Below are 21,980 nucleotides of genomic sequence, written 5' to 3'. Positions count from 1 at the left end.
TTTTAGTACTTATTTTTATAATATGGCAACTTTATTTAAAGTAATGGTTAAAAAATGTACATTAATTGTTACAAAAAAGGCAGTGTACATGTATTTATAGATATTTAGAGTAATTTGCAATTAAAAGCATAAAAACTAAGCACCATCATATTCTGCTAGTTTATCTTAATCATCCGTTAACTTCCTCGTTGCTTATCGATAACGAACTTCCAACTCTTCGCATTTAACGTCGAAATCATCCTAACAAAAAAAAATCTTTAATTCTTTAAAATTTTTATGGTTAAAAAGTGATTTTACCTCCTCTATCCCTAAACATTTCGTCCACTCTTCAAGTGCGATGCGATGATCGTCATCGACATCGCAAGAATCTAAAAACGGAGCAATGCAATGTTCCAAAGACATCAACGGGGCTCTTATTGGGAATAATTCGTGCCTCGATACAGATCTATCAGCTGGATGTCCATCTAAATCGCACCACTTCCAAATAGCCGCGTTTGTCCATCTTCTAGTCTGATTATTTTCCGCTTCGAGTTCCATTTTGATGAAATGATTGGGGAGTTCTTTACGATCGGCTAAATCTCTCATCACGTTAAAGAGCCAATCTCGCATACGACGCGGAAAATCAATCATCTCCTCTTTAGTGCAATCGGGCATTTCCCTACAAGATCCGTAATACTCGACGTGAGTGTGTTTATAATTTTCTCCTTTACATCGTGAATCTCCTAAATCGCAGAAACATCTTTGTTGGTAAACGGCGCAATCCGACGGCCAAGTTTCGTTGAAGTTGCTGCAAACTTTTCGTCTTGGATCGGTTTCTTCGGGACACTCAACGATGCAAACGCAAGCGGGTTCGTTTTCCTCGTTAATTTCACAAATCCGACCAGCGCTACATAAAACGCTTGCACACGGGTCTACGTGAGGAACTCGGTTATCGATCGTTTCGGTTTCTTTTGATTCATCCTCATCGATTTTTTCATCTTCCTCCATGATTTTGAAAATATCGTCGGGTTCTGATTTTGTTTCTTCAATCGCGATTGGTTTCATTATGCGCCTTACTTTTTTGTGCTTTCTCTAAAACATTAATTAATAAATTTATTTCAATTTTGATTAATTAAGTTTAATCTTACAGGTTTTTCTGTGCTTGAGGCCCCGATTAAAGCAACACAAAGGATGATACAAAAAAGGAGTTGATACTTCATCTTTAGGCTGAAAAAAAGAAGTATTTTCTGAATGTTTTTAAACAAAGCTATAAAAGGAAGCGAGTTATGATTCAGAATCTATTTTAAGAACATTTTTAATTAAGATTAAATAATCGATTGAGCTATTTTCCGTAACAAGATCTTTTTGCATATTGAAGCAAAACGAGGTCATCGTCATTTTTAATCTCGCCTTAAATTATATCATTCCCCACTTTTTCTTTTCCATCCCTTCTTGGAGAATTACGTCAACGCCCGGTTTAAATTACTTTTCCAGAAACCAAGACCATCTGGTTGTTTCTGCGTTAAACCCACCTCGGTTTAAAACGGTTTCGAATTGCAAATTTTATTACAATCGACAATAATAGAAACCTCGTATTGAACAAATCACGTCCACTTCTATTCTCATTCCATTACAATATTAAATTTGTTGTAGCGATTTCATCACTTCTATTTTAAACAAAAAATATACTTCCTCTCAATGATTATCTCATTAAAAAAATAGAGTCATCTTTGCGGATGTCGCGTGATTATTGATAACTTTCACAGAAATGGGTTCAATGTTGAAACTTCAAACGCGCTCGTTTATTTTGGTTTAAAAGATTTTAGGCCGAGTTTGTTTATGCGTTTTTCTTACGCAATGTAAACTATGAACTCGTTTCTCCATGAACTCTTTGATAATTAAATTTTAAAAAAATTAAAATAAATTAATAATTGTTTAAGATTTTTGAAGCTATTTATACTTAAAAATAGGTTTTTGTAAATAAATAAACCTTACCAGTTTAACAGCTACTTCCCCAGTCGAGAAATAAACTGCAACTGAACTCTTTTTAGAGCTTCGAACCTCTTCGCTCGAGAAACACTCAACGAATGAACTCAATTCGATGAGAATTGGGAATCTTTTCCTCTTGAATTTAATTCGTTTAAAAAAATTATCTCAATATATAACGATAAAGTTAAAAAAGTTTTTTTTAAATAATCTTTGCTTATTAACAACTTTATTTAATTGTTTAGATTTTAATTCAAATAAAATTTGAGGTTATTTAACCTCATTTTTTTTAATTTGACAGCTTATGTCAGATTTAAAATTATTAATTAATCAAAAATAAACCCAACTTTATTTATTTACGAAAACATATTTAAACAATTTTATGCTTTAAGAAGTAGCGTTCATAAAATTTGCGCAAATTAAATATCAATAATAAATTTCAATAAAATTTAGTTGAAATTAAATTGAGGTTATGTCACTTTTTAATTTGACAGCTCACGTCAGATTTAAAATTATTAATTAATCAAAAATAAACCTAACTTTATTTATTTACGAAAACATATTTAAACGATTTTTTGTTTTAAAAAGTAGCGTTCATAAAATTTGCGCAAATTAAATATTAATAATAACAAATTTCAATAAAATTTTTATTTTAAATTTAAGTTGAAATGAAATTTGAGGTTATGTCACGTTTTTAATTTGACAGCTCATGTCAGATTTAAAATTATTAATTAATCAAAAATAAACCCAACCTTATTTATTTACGAAAACATATTTAAACAATTTTATGCTTTAAGAAGTAGCGTTCATAAAATTTGCGCAAATTAAATATTAATAATAACAAATTTCAATAAAATTTTTATTTTAAATTTAAGTTGAAATGAAATTTAAGGTTATGTCACTTTTTTAATTTGACAGCTCATGTCAGAATTAAAATTATTAATTAATCAAAAATAAACCCAACCTTATTTATTTACGACAACATATTTAAACAATTTTATCCTTTAAGACGTAGCGTTCATAAAATTTGCGCAAATTAAATATTAATAATAACAAATTTCAATAAAATTTTATTTTTAAAATTTAATTGAAATTAAATTTGAGGTTATGATCCTTTTTTAATTTGACAGTTCATGTCAGAATTAAAATTATTAATTAATCAAAAATAAACCCAACCTTATTTATTTACGAAAACATATTTAAACAATTTTATGCTTTAAGACGTAGCGTTCATAAAATTTGCGTAAATTAAATATCAATAATAACAAATTTCAATAAAATTTTTTTGAAATGAAATTGAGGTTATGTCATTTTTAACGAAATTTGACAGCTCATGTCAGAATTAAAATTATTCATTAATCAAAAATAAACCCAACTTTATTTATTTACGACAATATATTTAAACAATTTTATGCTTTAAGAAGTAGCGTTCATAAAATTTGCGCAAATTAAATATCAATAATAACAAATTTCAATAAAATTTAATTTTTTAAATTTAGTTGAAATTAAATTGAGGTTATGTGACGTTTTTAATTTGACAGTTCATGTCAGAATTAAAATTATTAATTAATCAAAAATAAACCCAACCTTATTTATTTACGAAAACATATTTAAACAATTTTATGCTTTAAGACGTAGCGTTCATAAAATTTGCGCAAATTAAATATCAATAATAACAAATTTCAATAAAATTTAATTTTTTAAATTTAGTTGAAATTAAATTGAGGTTATGTGACGTTTTTAATTTGACAGTTCATGTCAGAATTAAAATTATTAATTAATCAAAAATAAACCCAACCTTATTTATTTACGAAAACATATTTAAACAATTTTATGCTTTAAGACGTAGCGTTCATAAAATTTGCGTAAATTAAATATCAATAATAACAAATTTCAATAAAATTTTTTTGAAATGAAATTGAGGTTATGTCATTTTTAACGAAATTTGACAGCTCATGTCAGAATTAAAATTATTAATCAAAAATAAACCCAACTTTATTTATTTACGACAATATATTTAAACAATTTTATGCTTTAAGAAGTAGCGTTCATAAAATTTGCGCAAATTAAATATCAATAATAACAAATTTCAATAAAATTTAATTTTTTAAATTTAGTTGAAATTAAATTGAGGTTATGTGACGTTTTTAATTTGACAGCTCATGTCAGAATTAAAATTATTAATTAATCAAAAATAAACTCAACTTTATTTATTTACGACAACATATTTAAACAATTTTATGCTTTAAGAAGTAGCGTTCATAAAATTTGCGCAAATTAAATATTAATAATAACAAATTTCCATAAAATTTAGTTGAAATTAAATTGAGGTTATGTGACGTTTTTAATTTGACAGCTCATGTCAGAATTAAAATTATTAATTAATCAAAAATAAACTCAACTTTATTTATTTACGACAACATATTTAAACAATTTTATGCTTTAAAAAGTAGCGTTCATAAAATTTGCGCAAATTAAATATTAATAATAACAAATTTCCATAAAATTTAGTTGAAATGAAATTGAGGTTATGTCATTTTTAACGAAATTTGACAGCTCATGTCAGAATTAAAATTATTAATTAATCAAAAATAAACTCAACTTTATTTATTTACGACAACATATTTAAACAATTTTATGCTTTAAGAAGTAGCGTTCATAAAATTTGCGCAAATTAAATATTAATAATAACAAATTTCCATAAAATTTAGTTGAAATGAAATTGAGGTTATGTCATTTTTAACGAAATTTGACAGCTCATGTCAGAATTAAAATTATTAATTAATCAAAAATAAACTCAACTTTATTTATTTACGACAACATATTTAAACAATTTTATCCTTTAAGAAGTAGCGTTCATAAAATTTGCGCAAATTAAATATTAATAATAACAAATTTCAATAAAATTTTTATTTTAAATTTAAGTTGAAATGAAATTTGAGGTTATGTCACATTTTTAATTTGACAGCTCATGTCAGAATTAAAATTAATTATTCAAAAATAAATCCAACTTTATTTATTTACGAAAACATATTTAAACAATTTTATGCTTTAAGAAGTAGCGTTCATAAAATTTGCGCAAATTAAATATTAATAATAACAAATTTCCATAAAATTTAGTTGAAATTAAATTGAGGTTATGTCATTTTTAACGTCTTTTTTAATTTGACAGCTCATGTCAGAATTAAAATTATTAATTAATCAAAAATAAACCCAACCTTATTTATTTACGACAACATATTTAAACAATTTTATGCTTTAAGACGTAGCGTTCATAAAATTTGCGCTAATTAAATATCAATAATAACAAATTTCAATAAAATTTTTATTTTTAAAATTTAGTTGAAATGAAATTTGAGGTTATGTCACTTTTTTAATTTGACAGCTCATGTCAGAATTAAAATTAATTAATCAAAAATAAACCCAACCTTATTTATTTACGACAACATATTTAAACGATTTTTTATTTTAAGAAATAACGTTCATAAAATTTGCGTAAATTAAATATCAATAATAACAAATTTCAATAAAATTTAGTTGAAATTAAATTGAGGTTATGTCACTTTTTTAATTTGACAGCTCATGTCAGAATTAAAATTAATTAATCAAAAATAAATCCAACCTTATTTATTTTCGACAACATATTTAAACAATTTTATGCTTTAAGAAGTAACGTTAATAAAATTTGCGCAAATTAATTATGAACAATAACAAATTTAAATAAAATTTGTATTTTTAAATTTTTTTTATCAGCCCATTTAGGTTGGTACTAAATTATTAAATTAAATTTGAATATTTCAATTTTAATAGTTCCCAATGGATTAAAATAAAAATTATTTTGAAGAAATAAAATAACAATAATCATATTAATAATTAGTTCAATAAAATTTAAACGATTTTTAAGTTTTAATTGAAATGAAGTTTGAGGTTAAGTCATTTTAAACCTGTCATTGTCAAAAAGATTTTTAAGGATGTTTTTAATATTTTAGATTTAATAACGGTGAGTATATATTGAGTTCTCTTAGTTTAAAACCGTTTTCGTTATAATCAATAACTACCTACCTAATTCTTTGGAATCTATTTGTTGGAGTCACCAAAAACTTCACACTCAACTATTAATGGATTTATGGTTACATTTAAACAAGTAAGTATTAACTTCTTCGTTTCAAGTGAGACACCAAAACTTGGTTTTTAACCGATAAATTCGCAAAATATTACCTTCATTAGAGGTTAACTTTATTAAGCAACTATGTGGTGGTAATTTAGCTTTTTCCAATGCTATAGTTAAGCTTTTAGGCATTGTTCTATAAAACTCTATGCATCACGTAATTAATCATTAATGTTTTTAATAATATTTCGAAGAAAACCAATAAAAACTACAATTACAGTTGACAGTTTGGGGGAAAACTTTGACAAGTTAAAAGTTACTGTTTAATAATAAATAACGCCGCTCCGTTCCAAGAAAAATAATTTATTATTAAAATTAATTATTCATTAATTTATTATTAAATAAGTATTGTTTTATAAAATTAATTCATGAAATTTTTACAACGTGCGTATTGGGTTGCATAATAAATTATAATTTATTTCAGACTTTTAATTACAAAAAAATACCGCAATGGAATTTAAAAAACTACAAGTAATGAAAAAACGGCGTACACAAGAGCGGAAGGATACATAATTAACGGTCTTTGTTCAGAATCCCCAGACATGCCCACAAATAACCTAGAAGCTGATAAACTGGACCAAATTATACAAAAAATCGCCATACAAATTCCAATACTTCCATGCAATGTATAAAATATTCCAATAAAGCTAAGAGTAACAATTGGTAATAAACAATAACCTAGTGTACTCGCAACAACGCCTAAAGAAAAAATTTCATTTGATGGAGTCATTAGATTTAATAAGCAGTACATTAAAAGGCATGAGATTATAGAGAAGCCATAAATGTAACCGGCAGGCGTTTTGTTGCCTGAAACAAATAAACAAACAGCAAGGGCTAAGCAAAAAACTAAGGGTCCAGCTAAATCAGCCCCTTCCTTTAAAAAATCTGAATCATCAGCTAAACTATGACTTCGAAACGGGTTTAAAACTGCTATGGTTTTTTCCATGATCCTATCTGGGTAGATTTCCAACTCTTCCAATAAAGGGGGCTCATCAAAACCATCATTTTGGACTGTTGGTATTTTAGAATAATCAGGAACCAACATATCGGGGAAATCAGTTCCAAATTGGTTTTGAGGCGCGTAATAAGTATTCCCAGCCTGATTATTAAACGTTTGAAAATCTTAAAATTTCAAACAAATATTAGAAACACATTTTATAAACCAACATAACCTCACCTAATTGTTGAGATTGCATATTTTCATACTCATCGTTTGTATCGTAAAAATTCGTAATATCTCTGTTGTTTGGGGCCCAAAATGCATCGTTTGTATATCCGGACATGGTTTTACAGTTTAAAAACGTGAAATTTTATGTAAAGATGAGTGACAGTTTATGATGACATTGACAACGGGTAAACAATAATTTAGTGATTTTTTTTTTATGTTAGTTTCAAATTTATTTAATAAAGATTTGTTTAATGATAAAAAAGTAATAAATTTAATAATAAAATATGTTAAATAAATTAATTATTGATTAATTACGAATATTATATTAACCTTAAAAAATAAAAATCCCCAGATCCGGTTTAGTATGAACATAACCTAAACGCTAATTTAAAATATGAAATGGTAAGTTATTTCTTTAATAATAAAATATGTTATTTAAAATAGTTAAGTTAAATTTAATAAATTAATTATTGATTAATTACGGATATTAAATTAACCTTAAAAAATAAAATTCCCCAGATTCGGTTTATTATAAACATAACCTAAACGCTAATCTAAAACGGTAAGTTATTTCTTTAATAATAATGTTATTTAAAATAGTTAAGTTAAATTTAATAAATTAATTATTAATTAATTACGAATTTATATTAACCTTAAAAAAATAAAAATCCCCAGATCCGGTTTACTATAAACATAACCTAAACGCTATCTAAAATCTAAAATGGTAAGTTTTCGTTTAAATAAACGTAATATTTTATAATTTAACTTGTTAATTACGTTTTAGTACTCGTTATTACATAAAAAAGAAAATGCACACGATGAAAGTATTTGGAGTTGCGCTTGGGGGCGTTTACAAAAAGATAAAAAAGATTCTAAAGACCCGGATGGTGATAACTCGAGAGATTCGGTTTCTTCAGACGACGCCCCCGTTGATTATATGATAACTGGGGGTTTGGATGATTTAGTAAAAGTATGGGAATTAAAGGATAATAAATTGGAGCTAAAACATCAATTGGAAGGTCATTCGTTAGGAGTTGTTTCTGTAGCCGTTAGTAACAATGGGAGACGTATAACCAATTTAATCTTTAATTTAGAAGGTTTTATTAATTAAATTTTTTTAGTATGCGCCTCAAGTTCTTTAGATTCAAGCATGAGAATTTGGGATTTAAAGAGTGGAGAGAAAACTTCATCTATTGAAGTGGGACCGGTTGATTTGTGGACGGTTGCTTTTAGTCCTGATGATAAATATATTATTTCTGGGTCACATAGTGGAAAAATTACTATGTATAGTGTTGAGACTGCTAAAGCGGATCAAACTTTGGATACTCGAGGCAAATTTACTTTGAGTATAGCTTATGTAACGAATTATTATTATGAAAAGTTTTTTGATTAAAATATAATTCATTTTAAGAGTCCTGATGGTAAATATGTAGCTAGTGGAGCTGTTGATGGGATTATAAACATTTTTGATGTTGCTTCAAATAAATTATGGCACACTTTAGAAGGACATGCTATGCCAATACGTTCTTTATGTTTTTCACCTGATTCGCAATTTTTATTAACCGCCTCTGATGATGGTCATTTAAAACTTTATGATGTGTAAATACTTTTAATTAACTTAATTAATTCATTTTTTAATGAAAAAATAATTTGTAGGCATCAAGCGAATGTTGTTGGTACTTTATCTGGACATGCTTCTTGGGTTCTTAGTGTTGCCTTTTCACCTGATGGTACTCATTTTGTATCAGGGAGCTCTGATAAAACCGTTAAAGTTTGGGAGGTTTCAACAAAACAATGTATTCATACTTTTAAAGAACACGGAGATCAAGTAATAATAATTAAGCAAAAAGATATTATTTTAATATTCTTTTTTAGGTTTGGGGCGTTAAATACAACCCAGATAGCAACAAAATTGTTTCAGTTTCTGAGGATAGAACTATTAATGTTTATTCTTGTCCTAGTTAATAATTTTAATAAAGGAAATAAAAATAATCTCGCAAAAAGAAAAAGGATAATTTTATTTTTACTCTTTACATTTTAATTTAAATAAAATTTGATTTTATTCCTCTTTTAACCTCTTTTTTTAAATTTGACAGCTTACGTCAGATTTAAAATTAATTAATCAAAAATAAACCCAACTTTATTTATTAACGAAAACATATTTAAACCATTTTTTCCTTTAAGAAGTAGCGTTCGTAAAATTTGCGCAAATTAAACATCAATATTGACAAAATTTAAAATTTAGTTGAAATTAAATTGAGGTTATGTCACCTTTAACCTCTTTTTTTAATTTGACAGCTAATGTCAAATTTAAAATTATTAATGGGGTCATACACGATTTTTTTTTTATTATATTTTCTGAAAGTTTATATAAAAATATAGTTACCGTTATTTTTTTTTTTTATATTTTCGAACAAAGTCATTGTTAAAAAAATTATTGAAAATTTATATACCCATTTGCGCTTTTAAAATTCCCGCGTTGATGACGTACGATTCTCACTTTTGGGTTCCCTGCTCCCCGCTCAAATGCGAGAAAGAGATGAACGTCATTTAGGTTGTATTGAAAAGAGATAGAGTGTTTGTAGGTTATGTTTATTATGTTTTGTTCATGGATGTAATAGAGACACTGTATTACATCCATGGTTTTATTTTGACACTGTCACACCGCAAGCGCTATCTAACGGACAATTTAACTTGTTTTAGGCAGTGCGGTTCCTACGTCACAGAAAAGCCGCGAAATTATTTCGTTTGAATATTTGCTATTTTTCACTTCAAATTATGCAAAATATAAAATTGATCAAAATATTTCTTTTACTTTGTGTTCATGCATATACTTGCATATATCGTTTGACATAAAAATTTTCTCTAAATTTAATAAGTGTGTATGACCCCATTAATCAAAAATAAAGACAACTTTATTTATTTACGAAAACATATTTAAACCATATTTTGCTTTAAGAAATAACGTTTATAAAGTTTGCGCAAATTAAATATCTTTAATACCTTTTTAATCGTTTAGGGTGTTAAATACAACCCAGATAGCAACAAAAGGCATATATTAAGATTAGCAGTCAGTAAATGACTCAAAAGAGCGTTAATGATAAAAAAAGTGCAGTACTTACCGAAAAATCACTTTAAAGTTGCGATTTGACGTTTCGTTTTGGAAGTTAACAATGCATTTTCGTATTAAATCCTCAACGCACAATATAAAAAGTTATTTTCACTAAACTTGTTGAGATTACAACATATTTTCGGATGAAAACCTTGTTTCTTAGGCTATCGATGCATAACGACAATTAAATGTCGTTAGATAGAATTGTTTCTACCAAATGTGTATTAATAGACTTTGTGTTAATAGATTGTTGATCTGTCAAATTACTGAAATATCTTTATGTTGTAAATATAAATGAAAATAGTAGCTTATTTAATAGTAGTTTACTTAAATTAAAATAGTTATTAAAAAGACATGGTATACATGGTTACAAAATAAACCCGTGTGACGATAGCAACAAACCTTCCAACAACAAACTTTTACCCGTAATTTCCTATCTATTTTATTAGCCGATATCTTTCTTATTATTAGAGATAGCCGAAAACTAAATGCACCATTTGAAAGCTTGATTCTTTCTCTATGAAATCGTCGGTCCTCGTTTGCCGATATGTTGATGTTAAGATCAATAAAAGATGAAGAACACCGTTCTGTACGTAAAATAGCGTCTTTTTTAATATTAATTTTTAATTAATTAACTATTTTAACTTAAGTAAGGTACTATTAAATAAGCTATTATACTTATTTATCATTTATATTTACAATATAAAGATATTTCAGTCGTTTGATTGATACACAATCTATTAACATAAAGTCTATTAACACACATTTAGTAGAAATAATTCTATCTAACGACAGGTAATTGTCGTTAGATAGAATTATTATGCATTGATAACCTAAGAAATAAGGTTTTTATCCGAAAATATGTTGTAATCTCAATAAGTTTAGTGAAAATAACTTTTTATTTTGTGCGTGGGTATAAATTAAACAATTTCAGGTTACGATTTAATACGAAAATGCATATTCAACATTGCTTTGAACTTCCAAAAAGAAACGTCAAATCGCAACTTTAAAGTGATTTTTCGGTAAGTACTGCACTTTTGCGCACTTTTTTTTTATCATTAACGCCTCTTTTGAGTAATTTCCTACCGATTAAAAAAAAAATCATCGATTTTTAAGACGGACTACTATTCATAAATTATTCCTATTTTCAAAAAATCACATCATTATTTATGAATATAAAGAAATGATTTATGTACCAAATTGAAGCTTGAGATGTCTCCTTTCGATGCCTATATAATATCAACAAACTTTATATAAAAAAGTTTCAAGAAAAATTAAAAAGTGTGATGATGTTGTTTTGACAGCTTAAAAGTGGTTAATTTTCAAATGATCATAACATCATTATTTATGAATATAAAGAAAAGATTTATATACCAAATTGAAGCTTGAGATGTCTCCTTTCGATGCCTGTATAATATCAACAAACTTTATATAAAAAAATTTCGAGAAAAATGGAAAAGTGTGATGATGTTGTTTTGACAGCTCAAAAGTGGTTAATTTTCAAAAAATCATAACATCATTATTTATGAATATAAAGAAATGATTTATGTACCAAATTGAAGCTTAAGATATCTTCTTTCGGTACCTATATAATATTAACAAACTTTATATAAAAAAGTTTCAAGAAAAATTAAAAAGTGTGATGATGTTGTTTTGACAGCTTAAAACGGGTTAATTTTCAAAAAATCATAACTTCATTATTTATGAATATAACGAAATGATTTATGTACCAAATTGAAGCTTGAGATGTCTTCTTTAGAAGTCTATTTAGTATTAGAAAATTTTATATAAAAAAGTTTTGAGAAAAATTAAAAAGTGTGATGATGTTGTTTTGACAGCTTAAAAGTGGTTAATTTTCAAAAAATCATAATTTTATTATTTATGAATAAAAAGAAATGATTTATGCACCAAAATGAAGCTGAGGATGTCTTCTTTAGAAGTCTATTTAGTATTAGAAAATTTTATATAAAAAAGTTTTGAGAAAAATTAAAAAGTGTGATGATGTTGTTTTGACAGCTTAAAAGTGGTTAATTTTCAAAAAATCATAACATCATTATTTATGAATATAAAGAAATGATTTATATACCAAATTGAAGCTTGAGATGACTCCTTTCGATGCCTATATAATATTAACAAACTTTATATAAAAAAATTTCGAGAAAAATGGAAAAGTGTGATGATGTTGTTTTGATAGCTTAAAAGTGGTTAATTTTCAAAAAATCATAACATCATTATTTATGAATATAAAGAAATGATTTATATACCAAATTGAAGCTGAAGATGTTATCTTTAGAAGACTATTTAGTATTAGAAAATTTTATATAAAAAAGTTTTGAGAAAAATTAAAAAGTGTGATGATGTTGTTCTGACAGCTTAAAAGAGGTTAATTTTCAAAAAATCATAACTTCATTGTTTATGAATATAAAGAAATGATTTATGTACCAAATTGAAGCTAAACATGTCTTCTTTCGAGACCTATATAATATTAACAAAGTTTATATAAAAAAATTTTGAGAAAAATTACAAAGTGTGATGATGTTGTTTTGACAGCTTAAAACGGGTTAATTTTCAAAAAATCATAACTTCATTATTTATGAATATAAAGAAATGATTTATATACCAAATTGAAGCTGAAGATGTTATCTTTAGAAGACTATTTAGTATTAGAAAATTTTATATAAAAAAGTTTTGAGAAAAATTAAAAAGTGTGATGATGTTGTTCTGACAGCTTAAAAGAGGTTAATTTTCAAAAAATCATAACTTCATTGTTTATGAATATAAAGAAATGATTTATGTACCAAATTGAAGCTAAACATGTCTTCTTTCGAGACCTATATAATATTAACAAAGTTTATATAAAAAAATTTTGAGAAAAATTACAAAGTGTGATGATGTTGTTTTGACAGCTTAAAACGGGTTAATTTTCAAAAAATCATAACTTCAATATTTATGAATATAAAGAAATGATTTATGTACCAAAATGAAGCTGAAGATATCTTCTTTAGAAGTCTATTTAGTATTAGAAAATTTTATAGAAAGAAGTTTTGAGAAAAATTAAAAAGTGGAGGATGTTGTTTTGACAGCTTAAAACGGGTTAATTTTCAAAAAATCATAACTTCCTTATTTATGAATATAAAGAAATGATTTATGTACGAAAATGAAGCTGAGGGTGTCTTCTTTAGAAGTCTATTTAGTATTAGAAAATTTTATATAAAAAAGTTTTGAGCAAAATTAAAAAGTGTGATGATGTTGCTTTGATAGCTTAAAAGTGGTTAATTTTCAAAAAATCATAACATCATTATTTATGAATATAAAGAAATGATTTATGTACCAAATTGAAGCTTGAGATGTCTTCTTTAGAAGTCTATTTAGTATTAGAAAATTTTATATAAAAAAGTTTTGAGAAAAATTAAAAAGTGTGATGATGTTGCTTTGACAGCTTAATAGTGGTTAATTTTCAAAAAATCATAACATCATTATTTATGAATATAAAGATATGATTTATGTACGAAAATGAAGGTTGAGATGTCTCCTTTCGATGCCTATATAATATTAACAAACTTTATATAAAAAAATTTCGAGAAAAATGGAAAAGTGTGATGATGTTGTTTTGATAGCTTAAGAGTGGTTAATTTTCAAAAAATCATAACATCATTATTTATGAATATAAAGAAATGATTTATATACCAAATTGAAGCTTGAGATGTCTCCTTTCGATGCCTATATAATATTAACAAACTTTATATAAAAAAATTTTGAGAAAAATTAAAAAGTGTGATGATGTTGTTTTGACAGCTTAAAACGGGTTTATTTTCAAAAAATCATAACTTCATTATTTATGAATATAAAGAAATGATTTATGTACCAAAATGAAGCTGAAGATGTCTTCTTTAGAAGTCTATTTAGTATTAGAAAATTTTATATAAAAAAGTTTTGAGAAAAATTAAAAAGTGTGAGAATGTTGTTTTGACAGCTTAAAACTGGTTAATTTTCAAAAAATCATAACTTCATTATTTATGAATATAAAGAAATGATTTATATACCAAATTGAAGCTGAAGATGTTATCTTTAGAAGACTATTTAGTATTAGAAAATTTTATATAAAAAAGTTTTGAGAAAAATTAAAAAGTGTGATGATGTTGTTCTGACAGCTTAAAAGAGGTTAATTTTCAAAAAATCATAACTTCATTGTTTATGAATATAAAGAAATGATTTATGTACCAAATTGAAGCTAAACATGTCTTCTTTCGAGACCTATATAATATTAACAAAGTTTATATAAAAAAATTTTGAGAAAAATTACAAAGTGTGATGATGTTGTTTTGACAGCTTAAAACGGGTTAATTTTCAAAAAATCATAACTTCAATATTTATGAATATAAAGAAATGATTTATGTACCAAAATGAAGCTGAAGATATCTTCTTTAGAAGTCTATTTAGTATTAGAAAATTTTATAGAAAGAAGTTTTGAGAAAAATTAAAAAGTGGAGGATGTTGTTTTGACAGCTTAAAACGGGTTAATTTTCAAAAAATCATAACTTCCTTATTTATGAATATAAAGAAATGATTTATGTACGAAAATGAAGCTGAGGGTGTCTTCTTTAGAAGTCTATTTAGTATTAGAAAATTTTATATAAAAAAGTTTTGAGCAAAATTAAAAAGTGTGATGATGTTGCTTTGATAGCTTAAAAGTGGTTAATTTTCAAAAAATCATAACATCATTATTTATGAATATAAAGAAATGATTTATGTACCAAATTGAAGCTTGAGATGTCTTCTTTAGAAGTCTATTTAGTATTAGAAAATTTTATATAAAAAAGTTTTGAGAAAAATTAAAAAGTGGAGGATGTTGTTTTGACAGCTTAAAACGGGTTAATTTTCAAAAAATCATAACTTCATTGTTTATGAATATAAAGAAATGATTTATGTACCAAATTGAAGCTTAAGATATCTTCTTTAGAAGTCTATTTGGTATTAGAAAATTTTATATAAAAAAGTTTTGAGAAAAATTAAAAAGTGTGATGATGTTGCTTTGACAGCTTAATAGTGGTTAATTTTCAAAAAATCATAACATCATTATTTATGAATATAAAGATATGATTTATGTACGAAAATGAAGCTGAGGGTGTCTTCTTTAGAAGTCTATTTAGTATTAGAAAATTTTATATAAAAAAGTTTTGAGCAAAATTAAAAAGTGGAGGATGTTGTTTTGACAGCTTAAAACGGGTTAATTTTCAAAAAATCATAACTTCATTGTTTATGAATATAAAGAAATGATTTATGTACCAAATTGAAGCTTAAGATATCTTCTTTAGAAGTCTATTTGGTATTAGAAAATTTTATATAAAAAAGTTTTGAGAAAAATTAAAAAGTGTGATGATGTTGCTTTGACAGCTTAATAGTGGTTAATTTTCAAAAAATCATAACATCATTATTTATGAATATAAAGATATGATTTATGTACGAAAATGAAGCTGAGGGTGTCTTCTTTAGAAGTCTATTTAGTATTAGAAAATTTTATATAAAAAAGTTTTGAGAAAAATTAAAAAGTGGAGGATGTTGTTTTGACAGCTTAAAACGGGTTAATTTTCAAAAAATCATAACTTCATTGTTTATGAATATAAAGAAATGATTTATGTACCAAATTGAAGCTTAAGATATCTTCTTTAGAAGTCTATTTGGTATTAGAAAATTTTATATAAAAAAGTTTTGAGAAAAATTAAAAAGTGTGATGATGTTGCTTTGACAGCTTAATAGTGGTTAATTTTCAAAAAATCATAACATCATTATTTATGAATATAAAGATATGATTTATGTACGAAAATGAAGCTGAGGGTGTCTTCTTTAGAAGTCTATTTAGTATTAGAAAATTTTATATAAAAAAGTTTTGAGCAAAATTAAAAAGTGTGATGATGTTGCTTTGATAGCTTAAAAGTGGTTAATTTTCAAATAATCATAACATCATTATTTATGAATATAAAGAAAAGATTTATATACCAAATTGAAGCTTGAGATGTCTCCTTTCGATGCCTGTATAATATCAACAAACTTTATATAAAAAAATTTCGAGAAAAATTACAAAGTGTGATGATGTTGTTTTGACAGCTTAAAATGGGTTAATTTTCAAAAAATCATAACTTCATTATTTATGAATATAAAGAAATGATTTATGTACCAAAATGAAGCTGAAGATATCTTCTTTAGAAGTCTCTTTAGTATTAGAAAATCTTATATAAAAAAGTTTTGAGAAAAATTAAAAAGTGTGATGATGTTGCTTTGACAGCTTAATAGTGGTTAATTTTCAAAAAATCATAACATCATTATTTATGAATATAAAGATATGATTTATGTACGAAAATGAAGCTGAGGGTGTCTTCTTTAGAAGTCTATTTAGTATTAGAAAATTTTATATAAAAAAGTTTTGAGCAAAATTAAAAAGTGTGAGAATGTTGTTTTGACAGCTTAAAACTGGTTAATTTTCAAAAAATCATAACTTCATTATTTATGAATATAAAGAAATGATTTATATACCAAATTGAAGCTGAAGATGTCATCTTTAGAAGACTATTTAGTATTAGAAAATTTTATATAAAAAAGTTTTGAGAAAAATTAAAAAGTGTGATGATGTTGTTCTGACAGCTTAAAAGAGGTTAATTTTCAAAAAATCATAACTTCATTGTTTATGAATATAAAGAAATGATTTATGTACCAAATTGAAGCTAAACATGTCTTCTTTCGAGACCTATATAATATTAACAAAGTTTATATAAAAAAATTTTGAGAAAAATTACAAAGTGTGATGATGTTGTTTTGACAGCTTAAAACGGGTTAATTTTCAAAAAATCATAACTTCAATATTTATGAATATAAAGAAATGATTTATGTACCAAAATGAAGCTGAAGATGTCATCTTTAGAAGACTATTTAGTATTAGAAAATTTTATATAAAAAAGTTTTGAGAAAAATTAAAAAGTGTGATGATGTTGTTCTGACAGCTTAAAAGAGGTTAATTTTCAAAAAATCATAACTTCATTGTTTATGAATATAAAGAAATGATTTATGTACCAAAATGAAGCTGAAGATATCTTCTTTAGAAGTCTATTTAGTATTAGAAAATTTTATAGAAAGAAGTTTTGAGAAAAATTAAAAAGTGGAGGATGTTGTTTTGACAGCTTAAAACGGGTTAATTTTCAAAAAATCATAACTTCATTGTTTATGAATATAAAGAAATGATTTATGTACCAAAATGAAGCTGAGGGTGTCTTCTTTAGAAGTCTATTTAGTATTAGAAAATTTTATATAAAAAAGTTTTGAGCAAAATTAAAAAGTGTGATGATGTTGCTTTGATAGCTTAAAAGTGGTTAATTTTCAAAAAATCATAACTTCATTATTTATGAATATAAAGAAATGATTTATGTACCAAATTGAAGCTTAAGATATCTTCTTTCGATACCTATATAATATTAACAACCTTTATACAAAAAAATTTCGAGAAAAATTACAAAGTATGACAGTCATTTGACAACTTAAAACGGGTTAATTTTCAAAAAATCATAACTTCATTATTTATGAATATAAAGAAATGATTTATGTACCAAATTGAAGCTAAACATGTCTTTCGATACCTATTACGATACAATACAGTTTATATCAGTTTTATGTTAATAAAATGATATATCTAGCGCCTCGCCCGCAAGTGACCTCGGCGAAGTGAGCATAAACAGTTTCTCATTCAAATATTGTACGTTTCGACTTTTCAAGACATGACTTGACCGATCCAACATCGCCGAGGTCGCTTGCGGGCGAGGCGCTAGAGCTGATGGTTATGTTTACAGACATAAGAATATTTATGTTTATAGAAAATAAGTTTTCGAGAAAACAACTGTTAAAGATAAAGAACTCGTTTCGTCAGTTTCTCGTAGTTGTTCTCTTTCCTCTGCGTCGGCCGGTGTTGAAGGACGTCAAAATATTGTTTCAGCTCACAATATTATCGTAATTAATCGCCTAAGTTGCTAGTTTCGGATGTCTAAACGAGTAACATTGAAGAAGTGGTAATGACATTTATGTAATCGTTGCTGTTGGTCTTTAGCATCACAAAAATCAATGAAAAATGAGTGTTGATGAGGAGTTCAGTGTCGTTTATAGAGAATATTTTCGTGAAAACGATGAAGACAACGGCCAATGATCTTAATTCGAATGGCGATGATGATGCATTACATTTCTCTCAGGTAGAAGATAGTATGGAACAAAGTTGCGTTAGGTTGGAGTTGTCTATCGTCGATGAAGGTTGTTGTAATAATACATGCCATACAATGATACCACGACCGAACTATCGTATTTGCAATGGCTCAATATAATATTCAATTTCCTGCTTATTGGTTACACGAAGTTCCTTACTTTGGCATTTTTAAGCCTAAGTACGTTATTAGTAACATCGACACGTATGAAGATTTACTGAAATGCGTGGTACAATCGTCATCAGGTTACAATAAAGCTGTATTGTTCGAGAAAGTTGTTTGGTATGAATGGGACAGCTATCTTAAACCATTCTATAAGTCACTGGTTGGCATAACACAATTTCATCACTTTATAATCAGTACAGACTGTGTAAAAACGAAACTCCTGTTGAAAACTATCGATCGTTGAATGCCAGAAATTATACAGCTAACTATAACAATCTTCGCAGATTAGATTCGGATGCAAGTAAAGTATGATGAAAGTAATTGATGGTATGTAATAGAGTTAAAAAAAAAAGATAATTTTATTTTTATTGATAATTCCTTTCGTCCATCTGTCACTTAATCCAACGAAAATTAATAAATTACGTCATATAGCAAAGCACGGCCATAAAAGGAACCCCTAAATAAAACCCCCCACCGTCTACGTCGCTTCTTATTGGTTAAAACCGTAGCACCATATCGTAAAAATAAGGGCGGGTATGAAACGACCGGGTCGTAAAAGATCGGATCGCAAAAGGGGGAAAAAAGAACCCTCGCCTCGGCGAATTGCGCTGAAGTGAGCGGAAGGGGATGAAAGCAAAAATGGCGTAGCGACGCTTTTCGTTCTTTTTTGAGAGGGTTGGTTTGGTTGTTGCAATTAAACGTTGAAGAGGGTTTGATATTTACGAGCGGCCGGTTCGTAAATGTCGTAAATCTACGCGATGAGAAGGACGTTTTTACGACGGAGACGTTCTTTTTAGATTAGATAACAATGTGGAAGCGGGTTTAATATGGATGAATCGCTTTGGTATCTTTGAATGAGGAATCTCACGGGAATTTATCTTTTCGCAGGCGGTGTTGGTGGTGGTTTTAGGGGTGGTCCATGATAAATTTGTTGTGGGTTTCATAATAATAACGTTTTTTTGTTTTTTGAATAGAAAATAAAGTCCAAAATTTATAAAAACATAATTCCTTTTCACTTTGTTAATTGGCACACTATATCTTTCAATTTTTGCACACCGTTGGTGAGGAGCTCCACGATTTTTAGATTTTAATTCAAATAAAATTAATCAAAAATAAACCCAACTTTATTTATTTACGAAAACATATTTAAACAATTTTTTGCTTTAACAAGTAGCGTTCATAAAATTTGCGCAAATTAAATATTAATAATAACAAATTTCTATTTTTAAAATTTAGTTGAAATTAAATTGAGGTTATGTCACTTTTAACCTCCTTTTTAATTTGACAGCTTACGTCAGATTTAAAATTATTCATTAATCAAAAATAAATCCAACTTTATTTATTTACGAAAACATATTTAAACCATTTTTTTCGTTTAAGAAATAACGTTTATAAAATTTGCGCAAATTAAATATCAATAATAACAAATTTAATAAAATTTGTATTTTTAAAATTTTTTATCACTCCATTTAGGTTGGTAGTAAATTAAAAATTTGAAGATGTTAATTTTAATATTTCCAATGAATTAAAATAAAAATTATTTTGACTAAATAAAATAACAATAATCGTATTAATAATTAGTTCAATAAAATTTAAACGATTTTTAAGTTTTAATTGAAATGAAGTTCGAGGTTAAGTCATTTTAAACCTGTCATTGTCAAAAAGATTTTTAAGGATGTTTGAGATTAAAGTTAATCAGCCAAAAATGAGATTTAATAACTGTGAGTATATATTGAGTTCTCTTAGTTTAAAACCGTTTTTCTTAACAAACTTTATATAAAAAAGTTTCAAGAAAAATTAAAAAGTGTGATGTTATTTTGACAGCTTAAAAGTGGTTAATTTTCAAATAATCATAACATTATTATTTATGAATATAAAGAAATGATTTATGTACCAAAATGAAGCTGAAGATGTCTTCTTTAGAACTCTATTTAGTATTAGAAAATTTTATATAAAAAAGTTTTGAGAAAAATTAAAAAGTGTGATGATGTTGTTTTGATAGCATAAAATGGGTTAATTTTCAAAAAATCATAATTTCATTATTTATGAATATAAAGAAATGATTTATGTACCAAATTGAAGCTTAAGATATCTTCTTTCGAAACCTATATAATATTAACAACCTTTATATAAAAAAATTTCGAGAAAAATTACAAGGTATGACAGTCATTTGACAGCTTAAAACTGGCTAATTTTCAATAAACTATAATTTCATTGATTATGAATATAAAGAAATGATTTATGCACCAAATTGAAGTTAGACATGTCTTCTTTCGATACCTATATAATATTAACAAACTTTACATAAAAAAAATTTGAGAAAAATTACAAAATGCTTTTTAAGTTTTAATTGAAATGAAGTTCGAGGTTAAGTCATTTTAAACCTGTCATTGTCAAAAAGATTTTTAAGGATGTTTGAGGTTAAAGTTAATCAGCCAAAAATGAGATTTAATAACTGTGAGTATATATTGAGTTCTCTTAGTTTAAAACCGTTTTTCTTATAATCAATAACTATCTATCTAATCTTTTAGAAACTATTTGTAGGAGTCAGCGAAAACTTCACACTCAACCATTAATGGATTTATGGTTACATTTAAACAAGTATTAACTTCTTCGTTTCAACTGGGACACCAAAACTTGATTTTTGAACCAATTTTTTGATAAATTCGCAAAATATTACCTTCATTAGAGGTTAACTTTTTTAAGCAACTATGTGGTGGTAACTTAGCTTTTTTTAGTGCTATAGTTAAGCTTTCAGGCATTGTTCTACAAAACTGTATGTATCACGTAATTAATTATTAATGTTTTTAATAATATTTCGAAGAAAACTACAATTACAGTTGATAGTTTGGAGAAAAAACTTTGACAAGTTAAAAGTTACTGTTTAATAATGATAAGAAAAAAAAATATTTCGTTTGAGAATAGCTTAAAACTAACCAAGCGAGAAAAAAACTTGTATAGATTTTATCATCAACTCAAAACGAAGAGATTTCAAAAGTGTTCGTGGTTTCCTCCAACATTTGTTCTTATTATTAGAAGCATCAACTGATTGTTTGATTGTTAACCCAAATATAAATAAATCAACATAATTAACACAAAAGTTTTATGTTGATATATTTATATAGTGTTGTGTATGTAATTAAAAAACGCTATCGTAATTAAGCG

The 21,980-nt window shown here is 26.2% G+C and overlaps 3 protein-coding genes and 1 long non-coding RNA gene across 6 annotated transcripts; 2 read left to right on the top strand and 2 right to left on the bottom strand.

The window, feature by feature from the left end:
* Positions 1–9: 9 nt before the first annotated feature.
* LOC111419096 (secreted protein, acidic, cysteine-rich) lies at positions 10–6,254 on the bottom strand. 3 transcript variants are annotated; one of them, XM_023051851.2, is made up of 4 exons: positions 6,028–6,254; positions 1,128–1,206; positions 298–1,071; positions 10–240 (listed from the first exon to the last, which is right to left on the bottom strand). In XM_023051851.2, the coding sequence occupies exons 2-4, from the start codon at positions 1,197–1,199 to the stop codon at positions 193–195; spliced, it is 894 nt and encodes a 297-aa protein (XP_022907619.1). In that variant the 5' UTR covers positions 1,200–1,206; positions 6,028–6,254; the 3' UTR covers positions 10–192. The 3 variants fall into 3 exon arrangements, with proteins under 3 accessions (XP_022907619.1, XP_022907618.1, XP_022907620.1); XM_023051850.2 differs by lacking the exon at positions 6,028–6,254 and adding an exon at positions 1,975–2,086; XM_023051852.2 differs by lacking the exon at positions 6,028–6,254 and adding an exon at positions 1,512–1,835.
* LOC111419099 (uncharacterized) lies at positions 5,848–21,646 on the top strand. Its single transcript, XR_011641689.1, has 2 exons — positions 5,848–5,965; positions 21,347–21,646. It is a non-coding gene; the product is annotated as an uncharacterized lncRNA (long non-coding RNA).
* LOC111419097 (protein YIPF7-like) lies at positions 6,417–7,489 on the bottom strand. Its single transcript, XM_023051854.2, has 2 exons — positions 7,311–7,489; positions 6,417–7,255 (listed from the first exon to the last, which is right to left on the bottom strand). Exons 1-2 carry the CDS (start codon positions 7,414–7,416, stop codon positions 6,591–6,593), a joined length of 771 nt encoding a protein of 256 aa, XP_022907622.2. The 5' UTR covers positions 7,417–7,489; the 3' UTR covers positions 6,417–6,590.
* LOC111419102 (superkiller complex protein 8) lies at positions 7,971–9,310 on the top strand. Its single transcript, XM_023051858.2, has 6 exons — positions 7,971–8,025; positions 8,086–8,368; positions 8,423–8,658; positions 8,713–8,900; positions 8,958–9,129; positions 9,177–9,310. The coding sequence occupies exons 1-6, from the start codon at positions 8,023–8,025 to the stop codon at positions 9,264–9,266; spliced, it is 972 nt and encodes a 323-aa protein (XP_022907626.1). The 5' UTR covers positions 7,971–8,022; the 3' UTR covers positions 9,267–9,310.
* Positions 21,647–21,980: the final 334 nt, after the last annotated feature.

This window comes from Onthophagus taurus, chromosome 10, assembly GCF_036711975.1.
Source record: "Onthophagus taurus isolate NC chromosome 10, IU_Otau_3.0, whole genome shotgun sequence".
NCBI lineage: Eukaryota > Metazoa > Arthropoda > Insecta > Coleoptera > Scarabaeidae > Onthophagus > Onthophagus taurus.
The sequence above is the reverse complement of the archived record's forward strand: the minus strand, read 5'-3'. Positions and strand labels throughout refer to the sequence as shown.

Coding starts and splice junctions, on each gene's coding strand:
- LOC111419096 (XM_023051851.2), bottom strand. CDS start 1,199: ATGAAGTATCAACTCCTTTTTTGTATCATCCTTTGTGTTGCTTTAATC. Junction 1,072..1,127: donor CCTCAAGCACAGAAAAACCT/GTAAGATTAAAC, acceptor TTAATGTTTTAG/AGAAAGCACAAAAAAGTAAG. Junction 241..297: donor AATGTTTAGGGATAGAGGAG/GTAAAATCACTT, acceptor TTTTTTTGTTAG/GATGATTTCGACGTTAAATG.
- LOC111419097 (XM_023051854.2), bottom strand. CDS start 7,416: ATGTCCGGATATACAAACGATGCATTTTGGGCCCCAAACAACAGAGAT. Junction 7,256..7,310: donor TATGCAATCTCAACAATTAG/GTGAGGTTATGT, acceptor TGAAATTTTAAG/ATTTTCAAACGTTTAATAAT.
- LOC111419102 (XM_023051858.2), top strand. Junction 8,659..8,712: donor TTACTTTGAGTATAGCTTAT/GTAACGAATTAT, acceptor ATTCATTTTAAG/AGTCCTGATGGTAAATATGT. Junction 8,901..8,957: donor CATTTAAAACTTTATGATGT/GTAAATACTTTT, acceptor AATAATTTGTAG/GCATCAAGCGAATGTTGTTG.